The sequence below is a fragment of the Coregonus clupeaformis genome, chromosome 21, assembly GCF_020615455.1.
Source record: "Coregonus clupeaformis isolate EN_2021a chromosome 21, ASM2061545v1, whole genome shotgun sequence".
Taxonomy (NCBI): domain Eukaryota; kingdom Metazoa; phylum Chordata; class Actinopteri; order Salmoniformes; family Salmonidae; genus Coregonus; species Coregonus clupeaformis.
In genome coordinates, this window is record NC_059212.1 from 40,753,589 (window position 1) to 40,780,345 (window position 26,757).

General features: G+C 46.8%; 1 protein-coding gene across 5 annotated transcripts; it reads right to left on the bottom strand.

The window, feature by feature from the left end:
- Positions 1-1,451: 1,451 nt before the first annotated feature.
- Positions 1,452-26,757, bottom strand: LOC121535631 (chromodomain-helicase-DNA-binding protein 8-like). Of its 5 annotated transcripts, none has more exons than XM_045205900.1 (39): positions 26,655-26,757; positions 25,620-25,708; positions 24,248-25,343; positions 23,800-24,063; positions 23,565-23,675; positions 21,299-21,825; positions 21,084-21,198; positions 20,635-20,859; positions 20,463-20,531; positions 20,292-20,347; positions 19,992-20,109; positions 19,759-19,842; positions 19,484-19,621; positions 17,025-17,146; positions 16,701-16,944; positions 16,343-16,519; positions 15,921-16,163; positions 15,629-15,788; positions 15,187-15,397; positions 14,816-15,011; positions 14,516-14,686; positions 14,116-14,409; positions 13,778-13,998; positions 13,447-13,649; positions 13,123-13,279; positions 12,948-13,037; positions 11,198-11,301; positions 10,945-11,068; positions 10,744-10,819; positions 10,326-10,660; positions 8,249-8,481; positions 4,419-5,075; positions 4,203-4,315; positions 3,818-4,045; positions 3,502-3,597; positions 3,125-3,268; positions 2,869-2,976; positions 2,647-2,751; positions 1,452-2,535 (listed from the first exon to the last, which is right to left on the bottom strand). In XM_045205900.1, the coding sequence occupies exons 3-39, from the start codon at positions 25,241-25,243 to the stop codon at positions 2,194-2,196; spliced, it is 7,857 nt and encodes a 2,618-aa protein (XP_045061835.1). In that variant the 5' UTR covers positions 25,244-25,343; positions 25,620-25,708; positions 26,655-26,757; the 3' UTR covers positions 1,452-2,193. The 5 variants fall into 5 exon arrangements, with proteins under 5 accessions (XP_045061835.1, XP_045061834.1, XP_041698805.2 ...); XM_045205899.1 differs by having other exon boundaries at positions 25,563-25,708; XM_041842871.2 differs by having other exon boundaries at positions 10,383-10,660; positions 25,435-25,708.

Sequence of the window (26,757 nt, forward strand, 5' to 3'; positions counted from 1 at the left end):
CATTTAGCAGACGCTCTTATCCAGAGCGACTTACAGTTAGTGAATACATATTTTTTTATACTGGCCCCCCGTGGGAATCGAACCCACAACCCTGGCGTTGCAAACGCCATGCTCTATCAACTGAGCTACATCCCTGCCGGCCATTCCCTCCCCTACCCTGGGCCAATTGTGCGCCGCCCATGAGTCTCCCGGTCGCGGCCGGCTGCGACAGAGCCTGGTTTATCATCGTCGGTAACAATGTATTTGATAACAAAACATGCCATAATAATGCTATTTACAACAGGCACATACCTACTCAAATTAAGTAAAATAGAACAGTAAAGGCTTGTTTAACAAAAACATGCTTTATTCACTATTTTCATTGTCATCTTGAAGAAAACGAGTTGCCTAAACAGATTCAAAGTAAACCAAAAATTGGCCAACAGATGGTCAAATCAGATGAAGTTTGATCACATAATTTAATATAACTGAAATAGGTGCGTGAGTATTCAGTAGTGAGCTAATACATAAGAGTATTTGAGCACAGGTCTTGGAGGCCGAAGTGTATCAGTGTCACTCGGTACCGCGAAAAATTGTCGGGGGGCACCGGGCCGGATGGGCCGAGCTGGTGGGCTGGCCCGCGAGGTCCACCTTCTGAGAAGGAGAGATAGTGGGTTTGTTATACAGCCATATGGAATGAAAACCAGTATTATGCAATCAATGCCAGTCGAGTGTAATTAGACCATTCACATCCAGGGAAATACGTTTTACAACAAAATAATAATAATGCTGACCTTCAGCGTGTATACCCCTCTCCATTTTCGTTGAGATAGAATTGAAGGAACATGGCAGCGAACTCACGCAAAAGACCTCTAAAAGTTTGATTGGTGCTTGCAATGCAGAAGAAAATGCACTCCAATATAGGCACCAGATAAGGTACGCCAGATTCAACCCTTCGCTTTAGACTGCTTTCCGGTGACCACGTATAAATGTACATTGATTGTGACCAACAACACGCTTGTTTATGCCAGAACACCTTTCCACTTGACGGATATCGGGTATACACTGTTCGTGTCCACTGGAAAACGCTTGCGACTAGAGGGAGTAGGTTAGGAGAACATTTTAGCCATCCCTAATCCTAACCCTTTTCCTAACCTTAACCGAAGTCTCATAACCTGCCACCTTAATTATCCTAACCTGCTGCTTAAATTCTCCTAACCTGCTATGACAAAGTGACAGTCATAACTGTACTCTAGTCAGAACCCTGAAAAACAGTGACCTATGGCAATGGTTTGCGCCTTCATAAACGTGGGATTTGCCCAAATATACATCAGAATACATAAAACATCTTAATTCAATCCCTTTTAAAACTCAGTGGATTGTAAGTGAACGGGGAAAATGGCTGAAAAAGCTGCTTTTTCTTGACAGCGTGTGTTCAGCTATTTCACACAAGTACACAAGGACAAGAGGACTTCGCTGCTTTCACTGTAGATTGTTGTTATTCATATCACAGATACATTCAGGTCATAAAACAAGAATATTAACTCATCGTGGTCATCTTTGCACCATAGCACACAACTGACCAGTTCTACATTGTACAATACACCCATCTTCCTAGCACTGGATCAGTAACTTTTATACCGGTACCCCCCCCCCCCACCAGAAACATTTACATCCACACATTGGACCCCTTCTTGTTCACTGACTCAACAGGGCGCAGAAATGACCTATGACATCAGACTCAGGCATCAAGGGAGCAAAGTTCTGGTCTGCTCAGTACGTGTGTCCGCTCGTCCAGTTATATTGGAGGACTAGCTTGGAGGTTTTTGGATCAAAGGTCTTCTTCACAGCAAGGCTCCCCTTAAAGCTGAGACTGGGAATGGAATGGGTTTGAGGGAGAAGGAGAGCAGTGGGTTGAGAAACACAGAGTTGGGCATAGAGTCACTTTGTGGGGGTAGAGGGTGCCAAGGGGATGGTCATGGAGGGAGGGGGAATATCATGAATGAAGGGAATGGAAAGAGTTGGGTGCAGACCTGGTCCTTTCCAAAAATCTACATAAACCAAGTGAGTAAAAAGAAGAACAAAAACCAAATTCATCCATAATTCGATATATATATATATATATATATCATGATAAAAATAAACGATGACGAATAACATGAAAGGGAAAATAACATGATTTTTCTGGGACTATATCAGACAAAATGGGCTTGGTCAATCCTCTGAGCTGGAGGAAGAGTCTGAGTCCTTCTGAGCCATGATGACGTCATCCAAAAGGGCCTCTCTGTCAGAACTCTGGTATCCACCTTGTGACAAGCTATCGCCGCCTTCCATCTTAACATCAAAAGCTTGAGTCAGGAAAGTGGAATCCTCCAAGTCTTCGTCCTCCATCATGTAGGCCCCGTCTGAGACCAGGGTCTCTTCTTCACCTCCGCCCAGGAGTGGATCCTCCAGCGGGGCAGGCTGGGGAGAGAGGTGGTGGTGGCGGCGGACTCTCTTGGGGATGACAGAGCGTGCGGAGAGGAGCCGGTGGAAGAGGCTGTCTGGCAGAAAGCCCTGGAAGGACAAGATGGAGTGAACCAGGATCAGTTTTGGGGAATATTTTACAATCTGAAGCAGAACCGATTCATTGACGTGTGCTGTAAATAAGTTAATAAGGGTACTCACAGAGCTCCGGACCGTCTCAGCCCATTCTGGTGCTACTGCGCAGTCAGGATTCTCCTCCAGAAACTCCCTCAGATCCTGCAGCATAGGTCCATACGCAGCCCCAACCTGAGTAAAAAGGAAAGAAAATCCACACTTAAGCAATCAACATCCACAAATAAATAAATACATATTTGACAGAGGAACCCCATGCACCCATGTAATTCATCCTTTGCCATTTCTCACCTTCTTTCCTGTCCTCATATCAATGATCTTAACCTTCTCACTGCCCGACAGCGCTGCGGCCTTCTCAATCCTCTTCTTCCTCCTCCTCTTCCTCCGGTTCACAAGGAGCTGGGGGGGGGGGGACAGAGTCACTAGAGCCGCCATTGTAAATCTCGAATGATCCTGAATTTCTCACAAAGTGCAGTACTTCTGGCCAGAGCCTCAATTGAGACTCAGGCAGAGACTGACATGGACATAATCTTCCAGGTAAATGTACCTCCAACATGTCTCCCTCCACCTCATAGTCTGGGTTCTCTTTCAGCCAGTTGGGCAGGTCCCTGCGGCGAGGGGCCCGCTCCCCACTCAGCACTGTGCCCGTCATGGCATCGACCACCGGGACCGCTCCGTCTGGATCTGACAACTAGGTGGAAGAGAGTGAATGAGGCAAGATAAATACAAACATTACATGAATGTTTGAGTATGTAGATTTCAGAGTTTGTTTAGTCAGTTTTTGCGAGTTTGTTTCGTCTGCACATCTGTATACTTCCTATTGTCTACTGTTCTCAGACAATATCTGTGCATGTCTTGTGTATTATGAGCAGTCTTAACCTCTGACTGTATGAGAATGTGCACTAGTATTGTATATATGTGTACTTCTTGGTCCCTACGCTTCCTGCGTCCGCTCCCCTCTCCCCCTGACCCATTGGACATCAAGGCATGCTTAGAGAAGGTCAGCTTCAGCCCCTCCTCCTAAGAAAGTAGGACAGTAAAAAAAAGGGGGATGGAGAAAGAGGACAGACAATTTAGTCATCCCATCTGTACCTCAGTCAACCAAGCTTTATCCCGATGTACTTCAATGACTTAATAAGCTGAATCAGGTGTTATTACTGGGCTAGAACAAAAGCCTGCACACCCTGTGGGTCCCCAGCACCAGAATTGATTCAACTTTAATGTGTTCCTCTCATCTCACCTTCAGGAGTTTGACGGTGAACTCTGATTCCTGTTCATCTGTTCCTTCTCCACCGGGCGTGCTGTTGCCTTTCCGCATGAGCCGTGCAAAGCTGAGCTCATCCCCTGCCCCTAGGTCGTCAGATCCCGGGTTGAGCTGGGCGTCAGAGGCGTAGCGCCGCCCTGTTGGCCACTTCCCAGACAGCACCAGGGTACAGAGGCTGTCCAGACGGTTTATCAACACACGGTCCTGAGGGAGAAACCAGCCAATCACTCCAACGCAACAACCCCTTCTACTGTACAGTTTATATTCAACTTCCCATTAATACTGTATTTGAAGTACTAACGTGCAAGCAACCAGATCATCCACACTCTATAGTTGCAGACAGTACATGTCCCCCACATACCTTGGGCCAATCAACCCTGAAGGGGTCGGTGAGGGACTCTGGTGGAGCGCCATCTTGAGATGGGGTCATTGAGAGTAAGCTGTTCTCCCCATCTTCCTCCATCTTTAGAGCAGCTGAAAACAGAACAAAAAACCCCATCAATGTGTGTTCAACCCCTTGTCTTAACTCAATCCTCACACACTTCTATATCACTCACCCCTCTCAGTCATCACTCACCCCTCTCCGTGTCACTGTCACCACTGTCGTCAGAGCTGCCTGATCGCTGGGAGGAGGAAGATGAGCCGGAATCAGAGTCGGAATCGGAATCTGACATCCCTCCTACACTTCTTTCTCCTTTACTTCCTCCACTTCTCGGCCCTCTCCCCCTGCTCTTCTTCCATCCCAAGCCGGTCTGGGCTCGGCCCTTCCCATCAGGGCGGGAGAGGGGTGTGGTCTGAGTATCTGAGTGGCCGAGAGCCTCAGAGGTTCCAAGGATGCGGGACTCCTTGTCCAGCCCCTCGTCTTCTTTGACGGCTGAGCCCTCCTCTGCCTGTGGTTGGCGGAGGGGAGTGGCGGGGGTGGGCTGGTTCTGCTGGTTCTCGAGGTAGTCGTGGCGGGCCTGGCTGAATGAGAACTGCGGGTCGAGGAAGACCGAGAGCTCAGTGCGGCTGACGCCGTGGAGGGCGGAACCCAGCATGAGTTCCCGGTCGTGGGCTGGAGTGCTCCACCAGGCAGGCAGCTCGGAGCTGGGCGGTGCCAGCAGCAGGAGCTCCTCCAGGGAGGGGTGAGGCAGGACGTGCTCACGGAGACGGCGCAGCAGGCTGATGCGGTACAGGGTGCGAGAGGCCCGCTCCTCAGTGATGGGGGCCAGAGACTGGCCTAGCTCTGAAGGGTCTGGGGAGGGAGAGAGGGGTTAGGGATATGTCTCTCTTCAGATCTACCGAAATATTAAACACCATGCTTTAAAATACACTGAACAAAAATATAAAACGCAACATGCAATAATTTCAAAGGCTTGACTGAGTTACAGTTCATATAAGGAAATCAGTCAATTGAAATCAATTCATTAGGCCCTAATATATAGAATTCACATGACTGGGAATATAGATATGCATCTGTTGGTCACAGATACCTTTAAAAAAAGTAGGGGGCATGGATCAGAAAACCAGTCAGTATCTGGTGTGACCACCATTTGCCTCATTCAGCGTGACATCTCCGTCACAGAGTTGATCAGGCTGTTGATTGTAGCCTGTGGAATGTTGTCCCACTTAGGGATGTGGCGGTCATGACATTTGGTCAGCCGGTGATTGTCAAGCAAATAACTGCCGGTCTCACGGTAATTTACCGTTAATTAACAAACACATTAAGCCTCTCCTGGCTTCCATGCATAGCCTGCAAGCCACTGATGCAGACCTTTGGAAAATCTACATTTTAAGAAGTCTAATACATCCATGTAATATAGACTACACCTTCACAATAAATCCATTATTTATTTTAGAAAGGTCTAAAGAAACATGATCTGAAGAAAATGTAATCTATTTCAGAAAAACAGAATAGCATACTCTGAGTTGTCCTTATGTTAGGCCCTGATCTGGCTATGCCATATGGCTGTAGGCTACACTAGTTCATTTAGCAGACAAGATTTGCTTAGAATTCCGTGGCATTATTTTATAGCATGAAGATCAAATAAAAAATGATATTTTCTCCAAATTATTTGAGGGAGTGGGCACATGCAGCTATTCCGTGTTGAACGGTTAACATAGAAACAGGTCCTCCTATTATGCTTAATTTAGAGTTATTTATGCAACTTTAGTTGTGATACAAACGTTGGGTTATATGTTTAGATTTTTAATACATTCTAAGGCTGCATGAAGCGACTAAAAGTTGCATGAAAGGCATGAGCTCTGCTTAGTTTTTTTGCTCGGGCTACACACACTTCATCAGTCTCTCATTCACAATTTGACAAGCACTTGATACTGCTACAAGTGAAGACAGACATCGGGGACACACCTGTGTGCGTCCTTATCCAATTCCGAGGCGCATATTTAAGATATTGGAAGAACTGTCCACATTTACTTTTCGTCAGCCAACAAGATGAGCACTAGCCTATGTCAATCTACTATCCCCCATAGTACAAAAGTCAACCTATTCTATTCTGTGCGATAAATAAATATTCCAAACATAGTCTGGGACAATTGTGGGATGCGATAGATCCCAAATTAAAACAACCACTAGCATCAAAAAAACATTATTACGCAATGAGGCTGATGCAACAGATCAGAACATTTAGCTTAAAATGTTGATAAACTATTAGGCTATTTCTTCACATTATAAGCGCAGCAATGCATACACGGCAGTAGGCTATAAGCACAAAGGTTCCAAAATGCAATGAATTAGCTGGAAAACACCATTCTCAAAAGTGACCGCAAATGCGATTATGCATGTAATGCTTTTATTATAAAAGGTGCATTTTTATGTTGAAAATTATCTTCCCCAAACTTGACACTCATGCGCTGTGTATGTATGCCAGTTAGGCGCTACACCCCTTGTAAAGCGGATTAATGTGCTTAATTTTAAGAAGTTATTTGGCCACTTTAGTTGTGATACAAACCTTATCAAAACATATAGGCCTATGGGCTAGGCTACATGAGGTGTGCGACTATGATTTGAAAAAGTCACAAAAAAAGGCATGCGTTGTTTCTTGCCTTACATTATTTTGTCTTTTTTTTTACATTTTAGTCATTTAGCAGACGCTCTTATCCAGAGCGACTTACAGTTAGTGAGTGTATACATTTTCATACTGGCCCCCCGTGGGAAACGAACCCACAACCCTGGCGTTGCAAGCGCCATGCTCTACCAACTGGTCTGGTTAGTATGCAGGCCATGGAAGAACTGGAACATTTTCAGCTTCCAGGAATTGTGTACAGATCCTTGCAACATTGGGCCATGCATTATCATTCTGAAACATGAGGTGATGGCGGTGGATGAATGGCACGACAATGGGCCTCAGGATCTCGTCACGGTATCTGTGTACATTCAAATTGCCATCGATAAAATGCAATTGTGTTCGTTGTCCGTAGCTTATGCCTGCCCATACCATAACCCCACCCCTGTCCACAACGTTGACATCAGCAAATCGCTCGCCCACACGACGCCATACACGCTGTCTGCCATCTGCCCGGTACAGTTGAAACCAGGATTAATCCGTGAAGAGCACACTTCTCCAGCGTGCCAGTGGCCATAGAGGGTGAGCATTTGCCCACTGAAGTCAGTAACGACGCCAAACTGCAGTCGGGTCAAGACACTAGCGAGGATGACAAGCACGCAGATGAGCTTCCCTGAGACGGTTTCTTACAGTTGGTGCAGAAATTCTTCGGTTGTGCAAACCCGGTTTCAACAGCTGTCCGGGTGGCTGGCAATTGTATGTTCCCTCAAAATCAGTGGCATTGTGTTGTTTGACAAAGCTGCACATTTTAGAGTGGCCTTATATTGTCCCCAGCACAAGGTGCACCTGTGTAATGATCATGCTGTTTAATCAGCTTCTTGATATGCCACACCTGTCAGGTGGATGGATTATCTTGGCAAAAGAGAAATGCTCACTAACAGGAATGTAAACAAATTTGTGCACAAAATGTAAGAGAAATAAGCTTTTTGTGAGTATTGGAAAATTTCTGGGATCTTTTATTTCAGCTCATGAAACCAACACTTTACATGTTGTGTTCATATTTTTGTTCTGTGTATTTGACTTCTTTAAAAAGGTAGACTTAGCGATATGACGTAGATGCAGAAAGTAAACAGCACAGTGGGTCAATTTCCGCAACAACTAAGAGCATTGAAGCGCGAGGCTCAACTTCTCCGCTGTTTTGGTCCCATGGCTACAATGCTGTACAGCGTGAAGCGAAGCCGTGCACAGATACTGTGTGTGACTGTGTGAGAGCGAAGTCTTGCATCTCGCACATCTCAATATCTGCGGTGCGGCTCGTGGCAACGTAATTTTGCGGAGTCTACCTTTAAGTGATTACACACTTCAATATCTTGAGTGTAATAACATTTGATGTAGTTCTCACCTTCTCCGCGGGTGGGGCGCAGGTTGCACACCCGCCGGCACATGGCCATGAAGCAGCGGAAGTAGCGGCTCAGACTCTCGTCAGTCTTCTTTTCTAGACGGGCAAATGTCCGGAAGCGGGCCCATTCCAGTTCAGCCTCCTCCCCCTCTGGGGCGTCTGCCTCCTTCTTTATCCGCTCCACACCGAACGTGGACACCACACGGTAGAAGTCACACTCCTCTCTACGGGTCCACCTAGCAAGGAGACACAAAAGACAGATGCTTAAAGTAGTAAAACACTAAAAACTCACTCCCAATCTTATACCAGAATTATGTACGGTTAGGGACAGTTTGAAATTCACATGACCCTCCCTTTGTACAGCGAAAACATTTTTTGCTCACCCCCCCTCATAAAAATGAACTTAAAAAATAATATTACCATCACAAATATCAATAACTGTAGCAACCCTGTGTTTCTAAATGTGGATATCGACTTGACCATTTCAGCATGGTTTTATGGCACAGCCAATGCCACGCAGGGCTACGGGCCAGAAGGTTGAGGGTTCGCAGACCACTACGGACGAACTCAATCTCCCTGCCGGTTTCATTACACTACGATCAAAGCCGGCTAGGGGGAAATCTGATCTAACATTTTGACGCTATATTTATAAATGATATAAAATATATGCAACAAATTTTCCACCAACATGTTGTGCCAATACACCACACACAACTGCATACCGATTACCGACTGAGCGCTTCATCATCGTTTGCATTTTCAACACCACAATCAACTAGAGTATGTCAATCTCGACAAACAGAAAATATATCCCTTCCCACTCAGTATCAGCTTGACACTCTCCGAAGTCTCTTTCCATTCATCGAATGGCCAGTGCGCAGTTTGGATGCTGGAATTATATTAGAGTGGATGAACGTGCGCAGGTAGCCTACAGGAGACTTTTGAAGTAGCCTAATCAGATTAAAACATTGTGACTGGTTGTGTTAATGCCACATACAAAAAGGTAATACATTTTAAAAGTTAAATGAAAAATATTTGGGCTATACTGAAGCGTTTTGTTCGAGGAATAGCTGCTCGGATCGGAAAGGAAGCAGAACGCGCGTGATAATACTAAACCTTTGTAGAACACCTTGCGACCTCACCAAGAGATTTTAGCCTTTTGGTATTCCCATTTCTGAGACCAATGTAGTAAACGGCAGGACAAGGAAGTGAAACCGGGTCACTGGCGTGAAAGGCAAACACCCTATGCATCGTGCCAATAGGGTTAACCCACTTGGTAGGAACTGTATCATGGCTCATATAGCAAGGATTGTGACGGTTGAAAGCACCATTGAAAGCATGTCCCAGCAGAGTTTTAGTCACAGTACATTTGTGTTAGGCTAGCAGTGTTTCTGTATGCAAAACAAATGTGCACCCGATTGATACAAATCTTCATCATATTATTCTGCCAGGTAGGCCTACTTCGCAGTCAACATTTAATTGGAAGGTTTTTGGGGAAAATCGTTGAAAATGACTTTCACCATGCATCGATGATTTTATAGAGCCGATAAGCTATAGCCATCTTACCTTTAGAAGTCTACTTCAGGCTGACTACTAGCATCTATTGAGTTGCAATGTCCCATAAATTGAATGTCCAAATCAACTATAAGTATCTACAAAATCCGTTAGACAGTAAATTACATTTGTTTAGTCTTAACAAGATGAATAGGAGACCTTTGAGCTGCGTGTCACGTCTTGACTGTTCTTTCATGCACAATGGCCTCTACTGCCCATCAGCTTTTTATATCGAAAATTGGTGCAGATTTGAATGATTTTATGTGTGATGTGATTGCTAGTTAACCTATTGCAGATTTGGACAAACGATCCACCGACCACTAATAGAAGGCAGAATAGAGTTGACTGTATAGTAAGCATGCAGAAAAGTGTACTACATAAGGGATGTACCAAAACATGCAAGCAGATGAGAACATTTGGCTATAAAACCTTCCCTTATTTTGGACCAGCCCCCCAACCCAGTAAATTTCAAACTGTCCCTTACACCATACAGACACATTAAACAAACATACATCAACAACTGTACCTCAGATTCAGGACACATATGCTTGCAGAGTTAATAGTTGAGGGTAGTAGTTGGTACCTCTGTTGGCGTTCCTGGCGTGCAATCTCCTTCAGCTTACTGGCCTGCTCACACCTCCTGCGCCTGCGGTCACCCTTCTCTGCTGCCTCCACCTTCAGCTGCTCTCTCCTGTAGCTGCGCTGGTATGCAGTGATCAGACGCCGGAGCCGCGCGGTGAGTGATGAGCTAGTGGGCCACTCACAGGCTCCAGACTGGCCAGAGGGCGGGCCCTTGATTTTAACAGGCCCTGCCTTGTCCTCGACACAGATATCATCATCATCCATGTTCATGGGGTCAGCCTGGGGGAGAGGGATTATCATTAATATCAACAATATTCTGCAACCAAAATCAATCAGTGAGAATAATAAGCACTGATTCACACCTCCTCGTATAGGTCTTTGGTGTGCCTTAAAGCAGGCTTGAACTCTGGGTCTTCAGAATACTTGTCATCGTCTCCTCTGGGGGGGGGAAACAGCAACCAAGTTCAAGTTAATGGTGGTGAGGCCAGCTCTAAATAATTCAGTAATATAGAGTTAGCTTGTTGTTTGGTGAGGTGCTAATAAGGTTAGCCAGTGTAGCTCACCCGTCTCCCAGCTCTGCGTCTGCAGAGTGCTGTTCAGCATCAATGGCCTGGTCATCAGGGCGACCAGCTCTCTCCAGGAAACAGAGATGGGCGTCGGCACGCATGGTGGTGTACATCTCATACCCTGGAGCAACACACTAGAGTTAATACAAACACACTCACTAAACACCTAGCACCACATTCCTACTACTAAACAAGATATTATTGACAAGTAAACAAACTCCTAAATACTTTTTCACATTCACAAACACACCGTGTTTGAAGACTCCGACGAGGAGGGAGCGGTCTGCCTCTGTATCCCACCAGCCTGATGGCACCTCAAGCTGCTCCATCTCAGGCATCCAGATGTCAATATCCCTACGAGGCCACAGACAGACTCAGTATATACGTGTAGACGTGCGTGTGTGTGCGTGTGTGCGTGTAGACATGTGTGCGCGTATACACTACCAGTCAAAAGTTTGGACACACCTACTCATTCAAGGGTTTTTCTTTATTTTTACTATTTTTTACATTGTAGAATAATAGTGAAGACATCAAAACTATGAAATAACACATATGGAATCATGTAGTAATCAAAAAAGTGTTAAACAAATCAAAATTCTTCAAATAGCCATTCTCTCAACCAGCTTCATGAGGTAGTCACCTGGAATGCATTTCAATTAACAGGTGTGCCTTCTTAAAAGTTAATTTGTGCAATTTCTTTCCTTCTTAATGCATTTGAGCCAATCAGTTGTGTTGTGACAAGGTAGGGAGGGTATACAGAAGATAGCCCTATTTGGTAAAAGACCCAAGTCCATATTATGGCAAGAACAGCTCAAATAAGCAAAGAGAAACGACAGTCCATCATTATTAAGACATGAAGGTCAGTCAATACGGAACATTTCAAGAACTTTGAAAGTTTCTTCAAGTGCAGTCGCAAAAACCATCAAGCGCTATGATGAAACTGGCTCTCATGAGGACCACCACAGGAATAGAAGACCCAGAGTTACCTCTGCTGCAGAGGATAAGTTCATTAGAGTTACCAGCCTCAGAAATTGCAGCCCAAATAAATGATTCACAGAGTTCAAGTCACAGACACATCTCAACATCAACTGTTCAGAGGAGACTGTGTGAATCAGGCCTTCATGGTTGAATTGCTGCAAAGAAACCACTACTAAAGGACACCAATAAGAAGAGACTTGCTTGGGCCAAGAAACACGAGCAATGGACATTAGACCTGTGGAAATTTGTCCTTTGGTCTGGAGTCCAAATTGGAGATTTTGGGTTCTAACCGCCGTGTCTTTGTGAGACGCGGTGTGGGTGAACGGATGATCTCTGCATGTGTAGTTCCCATCGTAAAGCATGGAGGAGGAGGTGTCATGGTGTGGGGGTGCTTTTCTGGTGATACTGTCTGATCTATTTAGAATTCAAGCCACACTTAACCATCATGGCTACCACAGCATTCTGCAGCGATACACCATCCCATCTGGTTTGGGCATAGTGGGACTATCATTTGTTTTTCAGCAGGACAATGACCCAACACACCTCCAGGCTGTGTAAGGGCTATTTTACCAAGAAAGAGAGTGATGAGTGCTGCATCAGATGACCTGGCCTCCACAATCCCCCAACCTCAACCCAATTGAGATGGTTTGGGATGAGTCGGACGGCAGAGTGAAGGAAAAGCAGCCAACAAGTGCTAAGCATATGTGGGAACTCCATGAAGACTGTTGGAAAAGCATTCCAGGTGAAGCTGGTTGAGAGAATGCCAAGAGTGTGCAAAGCTCTCATCAAGGCAAAGGGTGGCTATTTGAAGAATCTCCAGTATAAAATATATGTTCATTTATTTAACACCTTTTTGGTTACTACATGATTCCATGTGTTATTTCATAGTTTTGATTTCTTCACTATTATTCTACAATGTAGAAAATAGTACAAATAAAGAAAAACCCTTGAATGAGCAGGTGTGTCCAAACTTTTGACTGGTACTGTATAGCAGATAACGAGGATTTTTAATAGGTTGAGACCTGGCATCAGCTCCTCTCAGCACAGAATCAGCATGTTCTCCAATGACTTCCTGTCTCAGGTAGTACAGCATACGCACTCTCAGCAACACCCTGACGACAAAGAAAAGGGTTAATGCTCTAACACTGAGCACAAACACTTCAGTACTCTAGAGGTTGAGGGTGAAAACACACTGACTTGTTGCACTGGTGCTTGAGATGTTTGCGGTAGCTGTCGTCCAGAAGCAGGGAGTCAGGGTTGTACTTGCGGATCCACTCCACCTTCTGAACATCAAAGGAGCTCTGAGCCTTCACCCTCTTCCCCTTCCTGCCCCGAGGAACAGGGATGGACAGACCTAGACAGAGAAACACATTTACTCACAACCCTGGAAGGCAACGTTAAAGGGAGAGAAAATACATTAACACAAACATGCAAACAGTTACCCAAAACAGAGCAAGAAATATCTAGACAATGGGTGTTGGAGGTTGTAAGACACAGGAGTGTGAGGGGTTCGGTACGTACCAGAGTGGTTGAGGAGTGTGAGGGGTTCCCGGCCGTTCTCCGGCGGGGTGATGAGCTCCCAGATGAAGCTCTTGATGTTCTCGTCTCCACGGTAATGCAGCAGGCAGAAGACCAGGATGACCCTGCAGATGGTCTCCATATCTCGCTCCCCGAGGCGCCGCTTACAGCGTGCATGAGACAGGATGTCCCTCCAGCGCCCCCACCTGGACAAACACAGGTGGCAGAGTGAGAAAGGAGGGCTCCACACAATCACTTTATTAGAAACTCAGGTCTTAACTTTACTATCATATCAAAAACAAAAAACTTCCAGGACCTAGTCAAGTCCACCTACCCGTAAACAAGCAGGTGTTTCTCCACACGGAAGCAGTCGGTGCGGCCGTAGCCGTTTCCGGTGTGGCGCTCAGAGCGCCTAGAGGACCGGGACTGCCGGGAATTGGCGGGCGGGTACTCGTCGTCGCTATCGGGGTCAGAGATCTCCCCACCCTCACCCCTCAGGGTGGCGAACTGACGGGTCTGCTTCCTCACTCTGGGCGTGTCAATCACCAGGGTGTTCTACAGGGAGGTTGTGAGAAAACATAAGGAAAATTAGCTTTTCTCACAAAACACACAAAAAACAAGGACAGAGTAAACACACAGAGAGTGCACGGGTGCCTGAGACGTCAGCATTACCTTCCTATTCATGGAATCAAAGTCTATGTCTGCCCTCTTGGCCCACTTCTGCCAGAACTCGGGGTCGTCCAGGGCGATGTCGGTTCTATTCTCAGTAGCCACGAAGCTGGCCTTGGAGAAGGTGGAGCCCTTGCCCTCGCTCTCGATGGTGATGGTGGTAGCTCTCCTCTGGAGGATCTGGTCAATGTCCTCCTCACAGAACTTGGAGCCCTCGTCCTCCTCGTCCATAATGGCGGCGTACGCCCCCTTCCTCAGGAGGTCCTCGATCTCCTTCTTGGAGAACTGCTGAATTTGCTGCGAAACAGGTGGAACAGGACAGAGATTAACCAGTTAACATCTAAACAAACAGCAGCCAAAATAAAACTCCATATTTAGTAAACAACAGTTTGGACCTCCTTACTCCATTGACGTTGCTCTCCTTGTTACTGCTCATGCTCTGCAGTACAGCCCGGTCCAGACCCAGTTTGAGGCTGGCCTTGTCCAGCATCTCCCTCTCATAGGAGTTCCTGGTGATCAGACGGTACACCTTCACCGCCTTGGACTGGCCGATACGGTGACACCGTGCCTGAGCCTGTTGGGAGAAGGCAGGGTTAGTACATCAATCGGATGCCATTTGTACAGCGTGGTAAGGGAGCTAGGACGAAACATTGGAAGGAACCAGACACAAAAGAGGGAGCCTGGGGTCAAAGATCAGACTTACCTGCAGGTCGTTCTGAGGGTTCCAGTCGGAGTCAAAGATGACGCAGGTGTCAGCAGCAGTCAGGTTGATGCCCAGGCCTCCAGCCCGGGTACACAGCAGAAAGACGAAACGGTCCGAGTCTGGTTTGCTGAAGCGGTCAATGGCTGCCTGACGCAGGTTCCCTCTCACTCTGCCATCAATACGCTCGTACAGATATCTGGGCAGAACATTGATAAAGACAACTTCTTACTCATCTATATTACTCTTCACATCCAGTCTGTCTACTACCGCAGACTGATAATGTAGTAAAACAAAACTTGCTAACAAAATCTATTGTTTTTCAACATGCCCATACACGTTGTTGATGAGGCAGTCTATCTACACCTCCATACCTCTTGTGGATGAGGTAGTCCTCCAGGATGTCCAGGCAGCGCACCATCTGGGAGAAGATGAGCACCTTGTGTCCCCCAGCCTTCAAGCGAGGCAGCAGTTTGTCCAGCAGGACCAGCTTGCCTGCGGATCTCACCAGTGCCTGCAGGTGAAAGTCTGGGGCCATGGGGTCGTAAACATCCCTCAGCTCAGCCACAATCTTCTCCTCCGCCCCTGGATAGAACAGACAGAAGGGGGGTTACTATCAAATTGTATACCATTGCATCCTGGGAAAGGTATGAAGACAGTGGCGTATACAGATGAACAGTTGGAGTGATGTTAGGTCAACAGAACCTGTGGTAAGCATCAGGTAATAGCAGGCTAGCTGCATTTCGAGGAGATGCTGTTGGGGTTATTGTTTTTGGAGGAGGAAGGGTATTGAAGTGTTGTTGTGGCGTGAGGTACCGGTAATAAGGTAGGGGTGGTTGCAGCACTTGCGTAGCTCCATCATGGTGTTGAGCAGATTGGGCACGTTGCTGTTGCTGGTGGCTCCCATGCTGAGGAAACTGAAGTTCCTCTCTAGGATGGCCCGGTAGTATTTCTTCTGCACATCGGTCAGCTCCACCTGTGTAGATAAGGTTGTATTTAGCTTGATGGTTATGGTCCATTATGAAAAACATCATTGTGCTACTCATATACAAGGTCACCTTGGTTATAGGGTGCAATATTATGCATTTTGAGTTGTGTAAAAACTTACCTCAATAATGGTCTCCTGTTTTGGCGCCAAGTTCTTCTCCACATCCTCTTTGAGTCTGCGCAGCATCATAGGCTTCAGAATGGCCTGGAGCTTCTGGACCTGCTCCTCTGTCTTGAGGTCTCCAAAGTCACGAAGGAACTCAGACTCTGATGAAAACTGAGCTGGCTCCAGGAAGTGCAGCAGACTGAAGAGTTCCTCCACTGTGTTCTGGAGGGGGGTGCCAGTCAGAAGCACCTTATGCTCCTGAGAACCAGGGAGGACAGGGGAGGGGAATAGAAAGACAAGGAGGAGATGAACAGAGAGAAAAAGAGGAAGAGGGTGTTATTAGGCATCTTTCTAAACATAAGACCAACACGTTGTCACATCACAAGTAATACATTTGTCCCCCTGTCCCTTAGACTATCTATCCCCTGATTACTCACCAGGTCCAGCATCTTGAGGCTGTCCAGCAGCTTGCAGTTGCGGTTCTTGAGGCGGTGAGCCTCGTCAATGATAACACAGCGCCAGGAGATCTCCCTCAGCTCAGGGCAGTCGGACAGAATCATCTCAAATGTGGTGATCAGGGCATCAAACTTATACGCCCCTGGGATCAGGTGATCCTGTAATACAACACTCTAGTTAGAGGAACTAGATGTCGATGTACCAAGAACCATATTATCTGAACATGACAGAATCAATGTCTTCCGACCGTTCCTACTGCACAACAACACTAGCACTGCAACCACTGTAATCCATTCTTCTGTTCTGAGGTTACACAAACAGAACGTGACACACACACACCTTGTCGTCCTTGCAGTACATCTCGTACTGCTGGATCATCTGCCTGCTAGCCAGGCTTCCGTGGTAGACGATGGCGTTCATGTCGGTCCAGTTGGCAAACTCCCTCTCCCAGTTGGTGATGGTGGAGAGAGGAGCGATGACCAGGAAGGGGCCCTGGACCCCGGCACCAAACACCTCGGACAACAGAGAGATGGACTGGATGGTCTTCCCTAGACCCATCTCATCGGCCAGGATACAGTTCTGCCTGTAGGCCGAGAGGATGTGTTAATACGGATATAATGGGATATGAAATGCATTCAAAAACACGTAAAGAAACATCAGTACCTGTTGTACCAGTTGAAGAGCAGCCAGTTGACTCCCTCTAGCTGGTATTCTCGAAGTACGTTCCCACTCTTGTACTCTCTGAATTCCTCCAACTTCTTCCATGCAGCTGATTGGGGCCGGGTCTAATGAGAGGAGTTAATGGTTTAGACCAGGGGTGTCAAACGTACGGCCCGCGGGCCGGATCAGGCCCGGAAACGGGTTTAATCCGGCCCGCGAGATGATAAAAAAAAAAGAGAAAAAAGTTTGTTTTTTTAAGTATAAAAATGCGCTGCAATTTTTCAATAAAATAAACTGCTGTTCCAATTGCGTCCACTGGATGGCGCAATAGCAATTGTGTTAAGCAAGCAAACTGTTTATACCGGGGCAGAGCAAGTAGGTCAAGCACGTGCAGCCAATGAGCTACTTTGTTTTGCCCGCGATATTTATTACGGCTTCTACTTTTAACATTATGTGCTTTGGCACCCTCATTGCCCCAATATGTCTCTGTCAAAAAAGAGAAAAGTGGACGCAGAGTGCAGAGTGTTCCAAGAAAAATGGTCATCCTATTTATTCACGGAATTGAATGGGAAAGCTGTATGTTTGGTGTGTTCAGAGCATGTTGCAGTGCTGAAAGAATATAACCTTCGGCCGCCACTATGCGAGTCTTCATGCCGACAAATATGACAACTTTCAAGGACAGCGGAGATGAGAGAAGGTGAATGAACTGTTGGCGGGTCTGAAGAAACAGCAGTCTGTGTTTACTCACAGCCGAGACATCAGTGACGCTGCAGTGAAAGCTAGCTACCTCATTGCTAATGAAATCGCAGTGGCTTCAAAACCATTTAGTGAGGGTGAATTTGTAAAAACATGCATGATGAAGGCAGCGGAGATTGTGTGACCTGAAAAGCGGCAGGCTTTTGCAAATATCAGCTTGACAAGAAACACAGTTGCAGACAGGATTTCCGATCTTTCAGTGGATTTGGACAGCCAGTTGAAGCAAAAAGTCATTTATTCCGTTTTCGGTTGCAATTGATGAAAGCACGGACATTACAGATGTTGCACAACTGGCCATTTTCATCCGCGGAGTTGATGACACATTGACCGTCACCGAGGAGTTTGTGGAGTTGGCGCCGATGACAGATACAACGACAGCAGCTGATATTTTTACCGCACTCGTCGGCGCGCTGGACAGGGTCGGAGTGGACTGGTCCCGCGCTGTCAGCCTGGCTACAGATGGTGCGCCCTCAATGATCGGGAAAAAAGCAGGCGTTGTGACAAAGTTCAGAGAGAAAGTGCAATCTGCAAATGGAGGACGTGATTTTTTGACATTTTACTGTATTTTGCACCAGGAGGCTTTGTGTTGCAAGTCATTAAAGATGGATAACGTCATGAAGGTGGTCATCCAAACTGTTAATTTCATCCGATCCAGAAGCCTGAATCACTGTCAGTTTGACAGCCTTCTCAGAGAGAAAGACCACATCTATGGCCTGCCATACCACACTGAGGTAAGATGGTTAAGCCGAGGTGCTGTGCTGAGGCGTTTCTTTGATTTACGAGAAGAAATTGAACAGTTCATGGAAGAAAAGGGCAAACCAGTGTTAGAATTTCATTCCGCAGAATGGATGCAGGACCTTGCATTTATGGTGGATGTTACAGAGCACCTGAATAACTTGAACAAACAGCTGCAAGGGCGCAACAAAGTTGTCACGCAGTATTATGACAGCATACGTTCTTTCAAGTTGAAGCTGTCATTGTGGGAGACGCAACTTGCCGGTGGTGATGCAGCTCACTTCCCCTGTCTGAAAAATGTGTGCGTGACCCAACATGTGGCAGACATGAAGCGGTTCAAAGATAAAATAACAGGACTGTTACGGGAGTTTGAGCAACGCTTTCAGATTTATGTTTATATGTTGATGTGCTATTGTTTTTAATTGATTTTATTTGTATATTTAACCTATTCTTGACTCTGTGGTTCTTGCACTTGTTTGGGGAACAGGATTTCAATATTTTTATCTACATTTCTGCCTGAGAAATGACACCCTGATATAGTTCTGTGATCTGTGATATACTTCTGTGAATCACTGAGGCATTGTGTGTTTGTGTGTTCTTTTTCTTTAGAATTTTCAAATAAACTTGACGTGTTTTATGATTAATAGTGATGTTGTGCTTGTACTATTTTGGACATACTGTCCTCAGGCTCCAGCTTTATGTTGTATGTTGATCGTATTAAAACGAAGAAAACAATCTGAAGTTGTTGTTTTTAAGTTATATATATACCATGATTTTTCCGGTCCGGCCCACTTGGGAATAGATTTTCCTCCATGTGGCCCCTGAGCTAAAATGAGTTTGACACCCCTGGTTTAGACTGAGGAATGATAACATATTGGACTAAAGCAGTGGCACTACTCACATGGAACGTGGTGAACACGACCAGTGAATACACACGACCAGTGAATACCCACACAGAGCATGACACTCACCGTTCTCTTGAGCTGAGGTTGGCGGTCCTGGATCTTCCTGAACTCCTCCACCTTGCCCTCGTCCACATCCTCTCTTAGCTCCCAGGTAGCGTCTTCATAGGGCAGAGAGCACCACTTCACCAGGTAATACACCACCGGCTGGGAGATACAATACACCGTTAGAGACAAATAATCCTAACTCAGAATTTTCACAACGAGATCAATTCATGGTTTACAAGAACAGATTTCAAGATTTGTCCTGTAGAGATCAGAATTCAGTCATTGATTTCTCTCACCTCTCCATTGTCCTTGTCCACACTGTTGGACTCGTCCAGGATCCGGTCCACCTCCACATAGTCTGGGTTGAAGGGCTCCTCCTCCTAAGGACAGGAGCACAGAGAGGATAACACACACAAAAACACACCGACTATGATCCCTGTAGTTACATCCTCTATACACATACCCATCTACTTGACAACCAGAGGGCTACCAACATTTTTCTGTGAAAGAGGCCATATTATTCCCTTACCTCCTGTAAGAGGTGTCTCATCTGTGCATGTTTGGTCTTAAATCTCTTGAGCTTCTGATGGATCCTCTTGTCTCTCTCCAGCTGCTCCAGAGTGGCCCACTCACAGTGCATGTAGGAGCTGAGAGAAGGAACAGGAGGGTCAGGGGTCAGCTATGGATAAAGGAAGACACTCCTGTGCACTGTTGATCTTGGATGCTCCACAAACAATTTAATGGATCTCACACCAACATTTTAGTCAATAGACCTTTATCAGGGATTAGCAAACCCAAGTGTAATGAACATAAGGAGAGTGAGACTTACTAGTTCTTATATTTGACAAAAAATTCCTCAGCATTGATGTAATGTCCTGGAGACACCTTTCAGATATGAACAGAGGAACAACCATGATACATGATTTGCAACTTCTAAAATTAGCAAAATCCATAAATACTAAACGATCAACAGAAAACAAACAGCACAGTAAGCACACACCTCCTTCTTAGTTAACCTCATCGACAAAACTTTGTCCACAATTGCTGCATCTTCCTCGTTGGGGTTTTCCTGTGATACATATACATGTTATACAGCTGTCATGTGCAGGTGATAAGATAACCAACACTCACTCAACAGAACTGCTCAAACTTGATCAAAATCTCCCACTCACCACAAAGAACTGCATGCTGGAAAGGCTGTCCCCGTCCAACTGCAGCTCCTGTTTGAGCTGCTCTCCCATTAGCTGCCCTGTTGCTCCTCCGGTAATGGACGCCACCGCCGCCGTCGTGGTGGTTACGTCCACGTCCTCCTCCGGTTCGTCCTCGTCGTCAGTGATTTTGATGTCCAGATCCTCAGTGTACTTCTTCCTCTTCACCTGACGGTTAGAACGCCTCTTCTGGTGGAAGAGGGAGATGACATTCAAAAAAGTCAGACATCGGTCAGGAAGTCTTGACAAACATCCAGTGCAGTACTGTACGTATTATGTTCATAAATGTCAAATCAGGGACGTGTGTTTATTGACGTGGTATTTGTAAAGTGGTGACAGAAAAATAGATCCTACTGTACTCTAGTGTAGTCGTGTGTGTGTAAGTGTGTGTCAGTAGGAGGGACGTGACTCACCGCAAGCATGTCCTCATCCAGGGACTTAGAGGGAGAGGCGGGGCTCAACTCCCCATCAGAGTGGTCTGAGGAGGAATTCCTCTTCCTCTTCTTACCCCCCACTAGAGTGATCGTACTGGGGCGACAGAGACAGACCGGGGAGGATGAGAACAATAATTAGTTTGAGAAATAGATACAACACCCCAAAAAAACAGAATGAGAACATCGCAACTTACTTGATCTTTGCCTTGCTTTTGCTCTTGCCCCCTCCAGGTGTCCCTCCAGCAGCCCCTCCAGGTGTCCCTCCAGCAGCCCCTCCAGGTGTCCCACCTCCAGCCCCACCTGCTGCCTTGGCCTTGCCCTTCTTCTCCGCACCAGCCCCGCCCTTCCCCCCTGCCCCTGCTGGGCTCTTCTTCTTACTCCCTCCTCCTTTCTTCTTGGCTCCAGGTGTGCCAGTGATCGTTGCAGCGGCCCCTTGGTCAGCGGCCTTCTGTCCGGCAGGCAGTTCGTCCTGGTTGAGGACTCGTGGAATGTTCCTCTCTCCCCGGGCCTTGGCCCTAGCAATGGCCTCGGCCACGATACGGTTGGCCTTCTCCTGCTTGCACAGGGTCTCCAAGCGCCGTACAGGCTCCTGGGCCTTGACTAGACGTATTCCTGGTGACGCCATAGTAGTGGTGGTGGTGGAAGGGGCGGAGCCGGCAGCAGAGGTGTTGATTACCTTCACTACGGAGACTGCTCTGCCTGCCGTCGAGGTGGCACTTGTCTGTGGATATAAATACAAGAGTTAAGAGTTGTTAAGAGGCAAATTAACCTACATGTGTAAGGTTTGACAAGTGAGATTTGCAACTCAGGACTTTTTGACATGATACATCTATTGTGTGTATATATACACTGTTCAAAAAAATAAAGGGAACACTTACACAACACATCCTAGATCTGAATGAATGAAAGAATCTAATTAAATACTTTTTTCTTTACATAGTTGAATGTGCTGACAACAAAATCACACAAAAATTATCAATGGAAATTAAATTTATCAACCCATGGAGGTCTGGATTTGGAGTCACCCTCAAAATTAAAGTGGAAAACCACACTACAGGCTGATCCAACTTTGATATAATGTCCTTAAAACAAGTCAAAATGAGGCTCAGTAGTGTGTGGCCTCCACGTGCCTGTATGACCTCCCTACAACGCCTGGGCATGCTCCTGATGAGGTGGCGGATGGTCTCCTGAGGGATCTCCTCCCAGACCTGGACTAAAGCATCCGCCAACTCCTGGACAGTCTGTGGTGCAATGTGGCGTTGGTGGATGGAGCGAGACATGATGTCCCAGATGTGCTCAATTGGATTCAGGTCTGGGGAACGGGCGGGCCAGTCCATAGCATCAATGCCTTCCTCTTGCAGGAACTGCTGACACACTCCAGCCACATGAGGTCTAGCATTGTCTTGCATTAGGAGGAACCCAGGGCCAACCGCACCAGCATATGGTCTCACAAGGGGTCTGAGGATCTTATCTCGGTACCTAATGGCAGTCAGGCTACCTCTGGCGAGCACGTGGAGGGCTGTGCGGCCCCCCAAAGAAATGTCACCCCACACCATGACTGACCCACCACCAAACCGGTCATGCTGGAGGATGTTGCAGGCAGCAGAACGTTCTCCACGGCGTCTCCAGACTCTGTCACGTCTGTCACATGTGCTCAGTGTGAACCTGCTTTCATCTGTGAAGAGCACAAGGCGCCAGTGGCGAATTTGTCAATCTTGGTGTTCTCTGGCAAATGCCAAACGTCCTGCACGGTGTTGGGCTGTAAGCACAACCCCCACCTGTGTACGTCGGGCCCTCATACCACCCTCATGGAGTCTGTTTCTGACCGTTTGAGCAGACAGATGCACATTTGTGGCCTGCTGGAGGTCATTTTGCAGGGCTCTGGCAGTGCTCCTCCTGCTCCTCCTTGCACAAAGGCGGAGGTAGCGGTCCTGCTGCTGGGTTGTTTCCCTCCTACGGCCTCCTCCACGTCTCCTGATGTACTGGCCTGTCTCCTGGTAGGGCCTCCATGCTCTGGACACTACGCTGACAGACACAGCAAACCTTCTTGCCACAGCTCGCATTGATGTGCCATCCTGGATGAGCTGCACTACCTGAGCCACTTGTGTGGGTTGTAGACTCCGTCTCATGCTACCACTAGAGTGAAAGCACCGCCAGCATTCAAAAGTGACCAAAACATCAGCCAGGAAGCATAGGAACTGAGAAGTGGTCTGTGGTCACCACCTGCAGAACCAATCCTTTATTGGGGGTGTCTTGCTAATTGCCTATAATTTCCACCTGTTGTCTATTTCATTTGCACAACAGCATGTGACATTTATTGTCAATCAGTGTTGCTTCCTAAGTGGACAGTTTGATTTCACAGAAGTGTGATTGACTTGGAGTTACATTGTGTTGTTTTAAGTGTTCCCTTTATTTTTTTGAGCAGTGTATATATATATATATATATATATATATATATACCTGTGGTTGCAGCAGCAGTTTGAGGGGCACGGCTAGTCTCTGTCCACCTTGGCCCTGGGAGATCTGAACAACCTGTGGGCTGCTACCTTGCCCTCCGGACACCAGCTGAAACTGCAGGACAGAGACCGTTCTAGTTACTAATCAAAGTCTTCATAGAACAGGTCAGTATTTCTGATTAGTTAACTGAGAGTGGAGAATTTTGTAACGACTAATTCAAGCCACTCCTCCTCCTTACCTTGGGTCCCCCCTGTTGGTTGGGTTGCTGCTGCACCTGTAGCTGGATGGTGAGTACTTTAGGCTGTGCCCCCGTCTGCCCTGCCCTGGCCTGGGTGAGAGCAGCCAGCTGACCCCCCTGGAGGACCAGCTTCCCTGGGAGGTTACCCAACACCAGCCTCTGGCCCTGCTGCAGCTGACCCGACCCACCGACTGTCACAGCACCCCCCTGGGCCGTTCCACCCTGAGGCTGCTGCAGCACCAGAGTGATCCTCTTAGCTTCACCCTGAGAGAAGAGAGAAATGATCAACAAGAAATTAGAAAATGCTGATTGAGTTACAAATGTACAACCTTGAGACCTGAGGTGAAGAGCCCTGGTTGTTGGAGGTCATTGTATTCCTGACTACTGAAAACATAGCATTTGATGATCCTGATGGTTAGGCCAAGTTGAGCTCAGAGGGCAGTCTTACCTGCTGTGGTACTGTAGTGAGGGTGACCCCTTGTGGTCGGACTGTAGTGGTGCCTGTAGCAGCGGCGGTGACCTGTGTCTGCATGGCAGACTGCAGCTGCACCTGTGTCTGGGGCTGTAGCTGGATTTGCGTCGCCTGTCCTTGGGTCTGGAGCTGCACTTGAGCCTGGGCTTGGGCAAGCTGGGCCTGTGGTATCTGCACCTGGACTGTCTGCGTCTGGCCCTGGGACTGGCCCTGAGGAATGGAGATCAACTGTACCTGCTTCAGGGGTCCGTTGGGCGACTGAACCAGCCTCTGTACCCCAGTTCCCACCTTCACCTGTCCCTGCCCAGGAGACGCTTGGTTCATGACCGTTCCTCCAGACAGTATCTGCATGCCGGGCCTGAGTTGGGTTCCAGACAGTACCCTGGCAAAGGTGACCTTCCCCGCTTGGGAGCCAGTCCCAGCAACAGTCTGCAGCACCTGTGCTTGCCCCCCCGGTCCTTTCAGGATGACGATCTTGGCGCCTCCCTGGCCTCCGGCCTGCTGGGTGATGGCAGCTAGCTGCTGAGGAGTCAGCTGCTGTGCGATCTGTGTGAGCTGCTGTGTGGTGAATTGTTGTGTGTTGATGTGTTGCGTGGTGATCTGTTGTGTAGTGCCAGTAGAGCTATTGACAGTCAGAGGTGAGCCCAGCATGACTGTGGCAGCCCCACTGGTGTTACTGGCTACAGAGAGTGTTGTCCGAGGTACTGTTGTAGCTATTGAAACAGTCTGAGGGAGGGCGACCGGGACTGGGGCCGGCTGCTGCACAGGTACTGGGTCTGGGATGGTTGGAGCTGCCACTGGTATGCTGAGCGCTGGGGTGGAGAGGTCTGGGGTGGGTTTGGAGGGGGGGTCCACCTGCCCCAGAGCCAGTTTCAGAGCCTCCTCCACGGGGTCTGTGAAGGCATCGTCTGGCAGGGCATCCAGGTTGAACAGTGGCGTGTCATCAAAGAGATCCATGATGGGGTCTGCCATTTTGCCCAGTCCACAGAAGATATATAGAACAAAACAGCCTTGCTCTCAGTCAGAAAGATAAGGAATCCGTAGATCTGACCAGTATGTGTCCTAAAAAAAACTATTGGAAAAACAAAATAAAAAGCTCACAAATATCCTTCTGTGATTAGATAACCAAAACAAATATATCATTCAAAACATCAATCACTTACTAAAATGGATTCTGAGGTTTCAGTCCTGTGCAGACAATTGACTTGGGCTATGTCTGTGTATCCTCTAATGACAAATATTGGGGTGGTGGTGTAGATGGTGGGGAAAAATTAATTTTTAAGCTAGATACCAGAGAAAGAGGTTCAGGGAAGAGGAGAGTCACACTATTTCTCCACTGCTTCCTCACCCCTTTCCTCTTCCTTGTTTTCAGTGCCTACTTCTCTCCTCTGTGTGCAATGATCCCCATCTGAGAGATCATTCGCTGATGTCTCTTTCCTAAAGAAGACAGAGAGAAGATAATGGTTTAGCTTAACCAGGAAAAATCACTATTCCAATATACTTACTGAAAGTAGCAGACAAAGTGTGCCATGACACTCACTGCTCTTGGTGGGAAGAAATTGTCAGTTGTCATGTGGTACCTAGTTGGCTAGTAACCTAAGCTAGTTCGTAAGATAGTTAGGTAGTTCGTAAGCTAACTTGCGTATCGGGGCCCTGTTGCTTTAGTATTTTCATGATTTTGGTGAAAATAGTATAAGAAACGCTTTGTTTCAATAATACAAAAACAATAGATGCATTCAGGGGTTCTGAAAAGCCATCTATATCGTCATTCCCGTATTGTTTACTGTTTCCCGGAATCATAAGTTGATCCATCGATGCTAGCTAGCTATAACAACAAACACTAACTAGTGGTTTCTGGTTTTTCTTCAATCCAATCCTTCAATGCCTTCATTGTGATCATAGACTATTCTACGAACAGTGTTTGTATGGAAAGTAATAGTTTAAAATGGCAAGTGGGTGAAAACCATCCGTCTAGGTCCAGGATAACATAGTTTCTTTCTGACGGTGTTGCTCTCCGCAAACCCGCTACAGAGATAACGTTAGCATTGAATTGCTATTTGCATTGGATAAGGCTGTTTTGGGATGAAAATCTATTTCAAATAGTATATAAAAACTGTAATATATAATAGATCAGTCAATAGGTAGCAGCAGCTCCATAATTTACTGCATAACGTTCCCATCCACTCTTTCAATCTCATCAACAAACCGGACCAAACCAAAGGCAACGTGCCACAATAACCATAGTCTGTCTACGATCAGACATGGGTAAGGCCGCAATGTTATTTGGGTTGGACTACGTCTGTTTATCAGAAAAAAGACCCCCTAATAACCATACTAACCACTGCCCCGACTCTCTGTTATAATTTAGGGGTGCTAAATGTACCTTTGCATCGACACACATGGCTTTCTCCGTCTCACAACACTGTACGATTACAGGAAACGGCCAGCAAAGAGCAGGAACTAACATTCTTGCCAGCGAAAATGTT